The sequence below is a fragment of the Sphaerodactylus townsendi genome, linkage group LG03, assembly GCF_021028975.2.
Source record: "Sphaerodactylus townsendi isolate TG3544 linkage group LG03, MPM_Stown_v2.3, whole genome shotgun sequence".
Classification (NCBI taxonomy): domain Eukaryota; kingdom Metazoa; phylum Chordata; class Lepidosauria; order Squamata; family Sphaerodactylidae; genus Sphaerodactylus; species Sphaerodactylus townsendi.
This window is the reverse complement of record NC_059427.1, coordinates 110,246,538-110,257,927: the sequence shown is the minus strand read 5'-3', so window position 1 is coordinate 110,257,927 and position 11,390 is coordinate 110,246,538. Positions and strand designations below refer to the sequence as shown.

Sequence of the window (11,390 nt, the reverse complement as noted above, 5' to 3'; positions counted from 1 at the left end):
GACAACTTAAGTGCTCTTGGAATGTGGTTGTATGCAGGCCAATATCAAAGATGAGTTTCATTTCCACAGTAATTCCAGAAGTGCCTATTCCTTGAATGCATTTTCCTTTGGATTCTAACATATGGAACATCCTGTAAAATAAAGACATCTGGAAAACATGCCTCCAGTCCCAAATGGGAAACAAACTCACCCAATGGAAATTTGGAAGGTCTTAAAAAACCCTTTCAGGGTTTTTTTATCTTATAGCGGAGGATGGTTACTCTGTGGTGAGCAGGGTGGGTTGCAGGGCCTCATAAAGCTCTAGGCATTGGGTGGGGAGGGAGAGGGAGAAAAAGGAAGGAGTGCCATGGGTGTTTTCTTAGAATATTCAGTATGTGATGTGGGGCAACTGAATTAAAAAACATAATAAATATCTATGCACATGTACATACAAGCAGGTAAAGCAATCCTGAAAATATTATCAGCCTCTCCTTCTTCCTAAGATCTATGAGGGTCATTTCTTTCATTTGGCTTGTGCAAAAGGAATTCACACATAACTCCAGCAGCAGATTCCTAGGAAGTGTTAGTAGTCTTCAATGTATCAATGAATTTTCAAACGATCAGTTCATTATATTCCCTAGCATAGTTTAGACTTTTCTTTCCTTCTAATTTCAGAGGTAAGCAATGGCCATAGGATAATTTTGCATTTCTCATCTTTTTTTTTTCATTATTTCTATTTCTCCAACATGGACAGCATTTGTTTTGTGAAGGAAATAAAATGTCAGTTCCAAGGTGACAGTCACATGCATTTGGCTATATGTACACCTAGTGTGCATGTGCAGTTTATAACAGCTTTTCTCTACACATCCATGGAAATGGAATTATGTGCAATCAGTACATGTAATAACTTAAACTTTAGTTCCAGAACAGAAAAACATATTGCACCATATAAGCAGCCTTCTAGCATACTTTTCGCTAGCATTCATTATCCACTGCAGTGGGGGAGGTATATTGTGCAACCCTATGTCCACTTCTTTCGGAGTCAGCCCTGCTGAATGCCATAAGAGTTACTTACGAATAAACATGAATAGGACTGGTTGTTGTGGGTTTTCCGGGCTGTGTGGCCATGGTCTGGTGGATCTTGTTCCTAACGTTTTGCCTGCATCTGTGGCTGGCATGTTCAGAGGTGTATCACAGAGGGAAGTCTGTTACACACTGTGTAAGCCTTCGACAATACAATGAATAGGATTGGCAGCAAAAACTTCATGCCTTCATCTTTCCTAAATTACCTACCCCCAGCATAAGAAGGGCAGTTAAATCTGGCACTACACAGAGGAAATACAATTAAACACACACCTGGCATTCCAACAATTGCTCTCAGTATGGCTCTAGCTTGTTAGAGTTTTCACAGGGCAAGACAAATGTCTGATTTTAGTTAATAATTATTCAAAAGCAAAATCCTAGTATACTACTGGATGCTAAGGACACTTGTTAAACAATACCCTACCCAAAATAATGTGCATACACAGACTGTGCAGACAAATAACTTCCACAGGTGAAGGGAATTGGGATTTTCCCTCAGAGTTCATTTTGAGTTGGTGATGCCATCAACTCCCAATTTATTAAGAACCTCAGAGGATCAGACCAAATTGCTACATAGTTCAGTATCCTATTTCTATTCTAATAGCAGACACCTAGTTGCTTCTGGGAGGTCCACTAGAAGAGAATGAAGGGCCAGGAAAAAAACAAAACAGTCAGGCAGGTTGGCGGGCTAGCCTTTATAAGAATCAGGACTAGGCTGGTTGCAACAGTCATGTCTGATTACATGCAGTTTAAGCCAGGAGCCATCACCACCACCACATCTGGCAGCAGCATCTGTGAATTCTGCATTGTGAGCAGTATTTCCTTTTGTCTGTTCAAATCTGCCCTCACCCCTTTCATTGGGTGATCCCGAGAGCGGGGGTGGGTGGGGGCGATGACACACATTTCTATGCACTCAGAACCATCTATCATTTCACCGGGTCTCTCATCTCCCCCCGCCCCACCCCCCCACCCCAAAAAAAGCCATGTACGTTTCAGCTACCACTCATAAGGAAGATACTGGACAGATTCGAGTATTGTGTTTGTTCTTTCCCAGCTCTCTGAAGATGCTACTCGGGAATGCAAAACAGAACACACGCAATTTTGGACTAAAGCTTCCATAGATCCAATTCTGGAAGCGGGACAAGACGGTCAAAACACACACACACACACTGCACACAGTTTTGAGGAAAATAATAAGGGGCCCTACATCCTCTCCTCCCACCCCATGCCGGGAGGGTCGTGCCTAACAACATGGTGGAGGTGTGTATGCGAAAGAGCGAGCACGCGCGCGCTTGCTCCAGCCTGTGCTGCGGCTCCTTTGTGTCTCTCTCCAGGAGAAAGGGCTGGGACACTCGCTTCCAGCCCAAGCAATGAGGAAGGAGGGGAGGGAATCCCAGCCTCTTCGTTGCCTCTCACTACAGCGCGTGTCTCCCCGTCAGTGCGTGTGTAATGAATAGAAGAGCGCTTTTAAGCTCCCCCCACAAGCCCCGGGCCTGCTTGCTGCAAAGCGCGCACGCGCCCCACCCACCCTGGGCTGCAGCTCTCTGCCACCGCCGCCTCCCTCTTTCCCGGGGCAATTACCTGTCTGCAAGCTCCGCCTGCGCATTGACTGACGGCCGGGATCACGTGGGCAGGGGGAAAGAGGAGGGTGGCGAGGAGGGCGAGGAGGGCGGCGGGGCGGGCGCTCGCACCTGGAGTTGAAGGGCAGGGGCAGGCGGACGGGGATGCGCTCGGCTGGGCCGTCGGTGCCAGCGCCACTTGGGTCTCCGCAGCCGCTGTTGAGCCCGGCCGAAACCACTTCCAGACCCCGGTGGGGGGGCCATGGTGTTTGCTGCTCCCGCTGCAGCCGCGGCCATGAGGAAGAGCTTCCTGGTGCCCGAGATCAAGCCCTTGGATCAGTATGATTTCTCTCGGGCGCGCAGCGCTGCCAGCCTGGCTTGGGTGCTCGCCAAGGGCTACGGGGGTGCAGGTACCAATGAAGCTGGCGGGGGGCGGAGGAGGGAGGCTGGGTGGTATGCTGTGGCGGATAGATACCAGAGTCTTATTGATTTCTCTTCCTGATCTGCTATAGGAGGGGCGTGAGGAGGAGAAGCTGTGATTTCCCCCCGTTGGGGCGCTGTTGCAACCTCTCTTTGGCGGGTTGCAAGCTCCCGGAGCTTTGCATTGGAGCTGCATTCTTTTCTCTCTTGTCGCCCGCCCCCCCCCCCCCATCTCTCCGGGGAAGGCTGGCATGATATATTCCCTTCCCCCATCGCTCTTGGCTACAATGGCTGCCCTACCTGCTAGAAATCAGATAGCCTAGAATAAAGGAGAGGGGGCTGCCTTGGTAACCCCTCCCGGTCTTCCCAACCCATCCTTTGAGCGTTAACAATGGGTTTGTCGCGGTCGCAGCGTTTTGGGTCAGAGAGCCCGGGTGGGGCTGGCAGGGTGAGCGGTGGCTCATCTTTGAACCTTGCCTCCAGATGGTGGCCTCCTAATCATTTTTACCAAGCAGGCAGAAGGGGATTTGCCCTGAATCTGGGAAGGAACCTTTTCAGTGTGTTGGGGGCTGCTGTGATGTCATAACGGGTATTTCTGCTTTCTTAGCACTCCCCTGTGTACACCATGCCTCCCCCCCAACCTACCCCCCACTCCAGTTCCTCCCTAGCTGTATATTGCCTTTGTTGCACTGGCAGTGCCTGCCTGCATGACTAGTGTGCTGTTGGGTGAGATCAGAGGCTTGAGGCACACCTTGCTGAGCAGCCTGGTGTCCAGCTGGTCTGTGAAGGCTGAGGGTATCATTGTTGCTGCACCCTGTTTGGCTGCCCTGGCAGCTACTGTGATGACCCTGTTGACATGTTTACCTTTTGTTTAGCGTCTCCACCACTGGTGTTAAATTCCTTTAGGAGAAGCAGGGCTCTGGGGAAAGAGCACGTCCCCAGCTATTGAGCATTTCTCTTTCCTTTATTCATAGGTAAGGCAAAAGAGAGAGGGAGGAAGTAATTAATGCTGCCTTGGGGTGCCATGTGCTTGATCTTCTGGCCTTCCCTTGGCACAGGGTGTCCAGGTAGGCCAGTGGTGGCGAACCTTTGGCACTGCAGATGTTATGGACTACAATTCCCATCAGCCCCTGTCAGCATGGCTAATTGGCCATGCTGACAGGGGCTGATGGGAATTGTAGTCCATAACATCTGGAGTGCCAAAGGTTCGCCACCATGGAGGTAGGCTGTAAGCAGTGGGGCCTTAGTATTTTAAGTGTGGTTCCACCCAGCTCCCTGCAGTTTCAGGCCCAGTTCTGTGCACCTGGCCAATCCTGGACTCCAGTTGCTGTTCTTTGTCTCTTTTAGGCCTGAAATTAAGGTCCTGTGAAGATTTGCAGATTGGCTTTGCTTCCATATATTGGGGGTATAAAGGGCTGAAAAACAAGCAGCAGAGAAGCGCTGATGGAGATGAATCTTCTTGTAGTTCCTGTATCAAAACCCTGAGGTGTCTTCATCACTGTTCTGTTGGTCTGACTTACCTAGATGTAGTTTTCCCCTTCCAGATTTGGATTCTGGTGGTGTTCTTTTTCAGGCCTTTCTGCTGCTTAAAGGGCAATAGTCCATGTACTTTGTATTCTTAAATGTTGTGCTTCCTAAAAATTCTTCATATTTGTCTGACTTAGGTCTCTGGTGTATAGGTGGAAAGTGGTGCTGGTGGGCTGATTTTGTCAATGACCAGTATTGGGGTGACTTCTTGACAGTTGTGGAAAGGTGATCTGGGTGTACGCTGAAGCACCATGTTGTCATCATACCTGTGACCAGGATACTGAGTTTGTCAGTTTAGAGGTGACAAGCCTCCATCCTGGGGGCTGGGTAGGAGTTCCTCTGTTGCTGCTGACCTGGAAGTAATGCAGTAGGGTTTGCAGCCTGCTGGAATGCAAGGCAGCCAGAGAGTGTGTAACAGGAGAAAGGCTTTTTGAGGCTGTTGGCCTAGTGAATAACTGATTCTTCCTTCTTCCATGTTTGACATTAAGGCCCTTGCTGCCAGAAGTTGTTACTGCTGGAAATGTGACTCTCTTCCGAGAGTGAGGTACAAGAACCATTCCATGAAGCGACATGAGGGGGAAGACTGAGTGAATTGGTGTGCTTGGTTGATGTTGAACTGCCATGTGTGTTTCCAGTGAGCACTCACAGGAGTGTAATTGGATGGCCAGCTCTTAATCTTGGAGTTAGTGTAAATACGTGATCTGGTCAAACCCCAAGTAAGAACAGGTTCCCCTTGTCCCTGCCCTTCCTTGTCATATAAGTGACACACAAACAGTACAATGTGGTGAAGGGAGAGAGATTTGTCATTTGACTTGGACGGAGGCCAGATTGCCCTTCTGAGCCAATGCTGAGTTCAAAGTCCAGGAAATTGTGGCCTTCAAACCTGGGAGGATTCATACTCGTTTCTAGGACATGCAGGAGCTTCAGGTTGAGAGCCTTGAGGACCTTTTTCAGACTGCAAGTTAAGCAGTTTTTTCACATGACATCTGCTGCGTCATGCCAGACACTGTAAATAGCTCTCAAAATAAGCTGGGGTGATGGTGGCTGTGATCAGTAGGTCCCCAGTCAGGAGCTTTGTACAATTCATGGTGACCTCAAAGGGTAGGTATTGTAATATAAAATCTAAAATGGCAACGAACAGAAGAAGAGCCCTACTGGATCCATCTAGTTCAGCATCTTGTCCCACAGAATGGCCAACCAGTTCCTCTGGGGATCCAACAACATGGCGTAGAGGCCGAGGCCTTCTGGTGTGGCTTTCTGGTACTGAGATTCAGAGGCTGACTGCCTCTGAATGTGGAAATTCCCTTTACTTACCATGGCTAATAGCCATTGTTGGACCTTTCTTTCATGATTCTGTCTAATTCCCTATTAAAGCCATCTGTGCTCATGGTATCACTGAATCCTCTGGCAGTGAATTACACATTTTCATCACTCACTGTGTATTTCCTTTTGTCTGTCCTGAATCTACTGATTGTCAGTTTCATTGGATGCCCTTTAAGTTCTAGTATTTTGGGAAATGAAGAAAAAGTTCGTCAACTCTCTGCACCCCGTACATAATTTCATAAACCTCTATCTTGTCCCCCTTTAGTTGTCCCTTTTCTAAATGGAAAAGAGCCAGATTCTTCAGTTTTTCCTCATAGGGAAGGTGCTCCACCTCACTTAACCATACTTGTTGCCCTGCATGTAAGTAGTTCAATATATATCTGGTTACTTAATTTACATGAGCAACTGAGAGGGTCTTCCTTGCCCTCCCCCTCCCCCTCATGCTTTCCCTGTTCTTGTTGTCTGGCCAAGTTGCTTTGGCACCTGAAGTTTATTTAGCAAGTTGGTCTTGTGATGTTTCAGATGCAATTTTGGGCTGCTTTATCAACCCAACAGATATCAAGGTGTGCTCCTGCTGTTATGCAATGGGGCATGTTCCATCTGATGCCCAGTTCTTGGCTGAGAACATTGTACTGTGTGGGGAGATCCCATAGCGCAATGGGAGCCGGAGGACTTGGTGTTCGGTCAGGCATAATTTTGGATTGCCTTAGGAAAGTAAAATCTTATAAAGTACTATTTTGGTTGCCTTTACAATCTTAACTGTTAGTAATACATCTCTGACTCCCTTTGGTGTGTGTCAAGGGGGGTCCAGCTTAGCAAGTGATGGGAATGTTGCATTTTTCTTCATATGCAGCTTCCCCCAGGTATGCAGAATCTTAAATGCCAGTTTGTTTCTTACTGACAATTGGATGGAATGCTTCCAGGGTTGCGCTTCTGTTAAGAGAGTAAAAAAAGTGAAATAGTCACAGAGTACCCAGCTTGCTGGGGGTAAAGTGTAGATGACCGGAGAAGGCAATGACAAACCACACTATAAACACAGTCTGTGTAGTATAGTATAGTAAATGTTGTGATATGACATCATCCCATGGGTCAGGGATACCTTCACATGCTTTCATTTATTTATTTACAATATTTATTACCTATCTTCCAGTATAGGAACCCAGTATAGGAACTCAAGGCAGCTTATAGTGTTCCCCAGAGGGGCCTGCAATGTGCCCAGGAATGAGAGTCAACTCTTGATTTATAGAGTTTTCCAGGAATTCAGCATTTCCTGATTAGCCTCTTCAGCATGGCCAATTGGCCATGCTGAAAGGGGCTGATGGGAATTGTAGTTCCTGAACATCTGGAGAGCCGCAGGTTCCCTACCCCTGATCTATGGACACCAATTCCATATAGTGTCGGTTGGATCCACTTGGCTTACCCATCCATTCTATGGTGACTTCCTTCTAAACTGGGTCAGGAATTGAGTAACCCTTAACAGGGTTTCCTGTGTACACAGCTGTCATTCAAGGCAGTTACTAGTAATTATGTGATAAGTGGTATCACTCTGGGATTGATTCCTTTGTAACTTTGGGTCTCCTGTTTCTTGGTTCATGAAGTGGAGCAGCCTCTGTCCTCAAGGGCAAAGGGTGTGGCAGCAAATGAAGGGGGGAATGGGAGTGATGAACCCAAGTTAATTCACTTGTTCTGTTGTTTTTGGTTTGATGTTCCAATAAGTCCATCATACTATAAGTGGGATCCGTAGTGAGTAGGACCTTCCTACTCCTAGTGAATTACTGTTGTACATGGAGCTCTGGCTTCAAAGCCTTGTTCAGCAATGGCAGTCATGGGATGGCCTCTGAGCTATCTTTCAGTTTATCCTGACTTAGAGGGCAGTTATGAAGATAAAGTGCTCTGTACTCATTTGCAGTACTCTGACCTCATTTGAGAAAGGGCAAGTTCTAGATGTCATAACGTAGGAGGCGTAGGAGGTTAAGAGCTCATGTATCTAATCTGGAGGAACCGGGTTTGATTCCCAGCTCTGCCGCCTGAGCTGTGGAGGCTTATCTGGGGAATTCAGATTAGCCTGTACACTCCCACACACACCAGCTGGGTGACCTTGGGCTAGTCACAGCTTCTCGGAGCTCTCTCAGCCCCACCTACCTCACAGGGTGTTTGTTGTGAGGGGGGAAGGGCAAGGAGATTGTAAGCCCCTTTGAGTCTCCTACAGGAGAGAAAGGGGGGATATAAATCCAAACTCTTCTTCTTCATCTTCATGTTCTCTCCAAGTTAAGCTGGTATGTCTTCTTCTAGCCTTTCTATATATCATATTTTCCTACTCTTTCATCATACTCCTCTGAATATTGTCTTAGTAGAATCCCTAGAAGATATTAAAAACTAGCTAGTGCTATGTAAGGCTCTGCTCATTGTTTAGGTCACTTGCTTCCATGGGTGAATGCTATTTTTTTTCTAGTAGCCTTGCATTTCTAACTCTGCTTAGATTTTGAATCCATCTTCATTGGTGCTGTTGGAGCCTAGCCAGTGTAGTAATTATACACTGGTCCAGGTCCAGTGTTAGTTCAGGCACAGATAGAGGCAATGAACAGGAGTGTACATCTTTGTTATCTTGTGAAAACTGTACCCAAACTATTCAGTGGGGCTCTGGTGACCATTGAGAAGTAGATACATGTGCTTGATCAGAGTGAAAGCAATTTCTGTAATCTGTAATATGTAGTCAACCTTAATTTTATGGCTTGAATCTCTTGAGTATATCCTCTGTTCTGTCCTAAAGTTTTGTATCACCTACAGCTGAACATATTTACTTTTTTCCATTTCATTTTTTAGTCATTTCACTGACTAACAAAAACTGACAGAACCACCTTATTGTTTTAAAATTTAAAACCCTCTTGATTTGCTGTTTGGGTGTAGCTTTTTGAAGAGTAATAGTTATTCACCTCATGATAGTGCTTTCTGATCTTCATTTCTCCCTCTCAAATTTATGTTGTATGGAACTGTCAGATGTTTAAAGTGGTTTCAAATAAGACAGTCTGTCAAAGGACAAGAATAAGTTGGCTTAGAATAAGTCTGATCTTAACACATTCAAGTTGGTTGCTAATAATTACCTTACTTTCTTCTAAGTGTTTACAGATTTTCCTTGACAGCTGATTTGTTCTAAAAATTCTAGAAATTACAGGTCTAGTTTCTATCTTATAAGTCATTATATATTATTAATGTCTTATAAGGTAGAAACTAGACATGTAATTTGTTGGATTCTTCTGTTTGCTCTGTTATATATAGACAAAATGATGGCCTTTTGCTAGTTTGCAGGAGCTTCTCCTGTCTTGTATGATTTCTCAAAGATGGTAGTAGCTTTGAGGTTTCTGCCTCTGCTCTCTTTAGAACTTGTAGGTGTAGTTCATTAAGACATTGATACAAATAATTTAACCATGTCTTTTCTTAACTATATGTTTTTTAAATTTTAATACCTGTTTGATATTACCTGGCAACCAATCTGTGAAGATTGAACTAAAAATGAACATGAAGCCATCAAATACTCTCTTGTGAAAAATAAATCTGGGGAAAAAACACTGCCATGATGCCGCATGGTTTCTCTTGTCCATCATGAAGCTGTATATTCAGTTAAGGTACCAAGTTTTATATAGAAAAAGAGTTTGGATTTATACCCCCTTTCTCTCCTGTAAGGAGACTCAAAGGGGCTTATAATCTCCTTGCCCTTCCCCCCACAACAAACACCCTGTGAGATAGGTGGGGCTGAGAGAACCCCAAAGAGCTGTGACTAGCCCAAGGTCACCCAGCTGGCATGTGTTGGAGTGCACAGGCTAATCTAAGCCTCCACAGCTCAAGTGGCAGAGCGGGGAATCAAACCTGGTTCTCCAGATTAGAGTGCACCTGCTCTTAACCACTATGCCACTGCTGCTCCAATGTACCTTGTTTTGTCAGGCTTAAGTAGCATGAATTGAATCTTCAACTAAGTGCGTTCCTGATTTGAACTTGTGCCAGGGTAGTTATTAGCAGGGATCACATAGTTTTCAAGACTGTCTAATGGATATGGAGAACTGACACTGAAATCCTCCTTGGCCTTACCTAGACCTGCATTGTGAGGTATGTGTTGTATGTTCTAGAGAGAATCACATATTAAGAATCTGCTAGTCTGAAAACACAACCCTATGCCAGCCCCACTGCATTCACTGGGCTTGCTCTCAGGTAAGTGTGTATAGAATTACACTTTATGGACAGTACAGGTATTTGGCTAATTTGTACACACAAGTACTAAACTTTGTCCTAAATATGTTGGGTTATTTATGTCTGTGTCTGTATTCATTACGATAGGGGTGGGATGATCCCCATGTTGGATTAGAGTAGGTTGGCACTTAGTTTACAAGCTTGGCTTGGCAAGTTGAAGGAGACTTTGAAAATTAGCCCCAACTGTATCTGGTTCAATAACCATGATTGTAGGTGCATATGTATTGCTATGTACTTAACTGACTAGATTTTTAAAAGGGAGGAATCGTGGGAGGGGGAGCAGTTAGAAAATCCCATTCTTCAAAATTTCTGCCTAATATTATCTTAATTCTTGATCAGGCTTATTTGTTGTCTCCCTCCCTTTTAACTGGCAGCTGATAAAGTGCTTTTAGACCTCCGCAAGCTTTTAAAATAGATTAATTTACAAAACAATATTTTCCTGTGTCCCTGGGAAGTCCCCTGGGTAGGTAGGGGCTATGTTATACTTCTTGCACCATCAATACAAAGTCTGGCCACTGTGGTTTATACTGGTAGGTAGGATATTTGATAATATCTGGTCTACCTTGAGATTACAGCATTAGTACAAGCAGAACTCATAGCTAGAGTGCAACTCAATACTTCTAATGATCCACCATGAACACTAATGTCTCATTCTTACTACTGTATGCTCTGTAGAAGCCTGATCTGCTCCCTGATCTCTTTGATCATAGTGATCAAGCCTGCCTCATTGCATAGCACTGCATTAGCAAGAATCTGGCATAAAATGACCCAGGTGAGTGCCTGTCTTTGTGAACCTGTTAGTGATTGCCCTTGCACCTTCCACAGCATCTGATACTTCTTGCTTACTACCCTGCGTTGACCTACCCTGTGTTGATCTGAACTAAGGGCCTAATCTGACCATGCCATAATTACTCTCTGGCTTGGAATCTGGAAATGGCTGGAGATTATTGGTAGCAAACAGCTGGCTGCTGTGGTGAACTTCCATGTAGATAGGAAGAGATCTGAGCTCTGATCTATTGTGGGCCAGTTGCAGTTGAATGGGGAGGCTGTTGCCATTTTTCTGTGACTTGGCTTCCAAATAGGCCAACCTGCTGCTATCTGAGCATTTCCATAGAGGCTGACACTGTACAGGTTGGCTTCTCTTGATCCAGGAATGTTTGGATGTTTGTCTCCTGTGAGGACTGAGCGTTATGAGATGGCACAAGAACTTCTGTCAAGGGCTACCCCATAGGTGTAGCTGTCACAGCAATTCTTGCT

General features: G+C 45.4%; 1 protein-coding gene across 5 annotated transcripts in view; it reads left to right on the top strand.

The window, feature by feature from the left end:
* Positions 1–2,744: 2,744 nt before the first annotated feature.
* Positions 2,745–11,390, top strand: part of CAMSAP3 (calmodulin regulated spectrin associated protein family member 3) — a 44,082-nt gene continuing 35,436 nt past the window's right edge. For 3 of the 5 annotated variants that reach the window (XM_048490066.1, XM_048490064.1, XM_048490063.1), the window contains exon 1: positions 2,745–3,031. In XM_048490066.1, the coding sequence (XP_048346023.1) occupies positions 2,884–3,031 (148 nt within the window). In that variant the 5' untranslated portion in view covers positions 2,745–2,883. The remainder of the gene's footprint in view (positions 3,032–11,390) is intronic. The other 2 variants (XM_048490068.1, XM_048490067.1) reach the window with 1 other exon arrangement.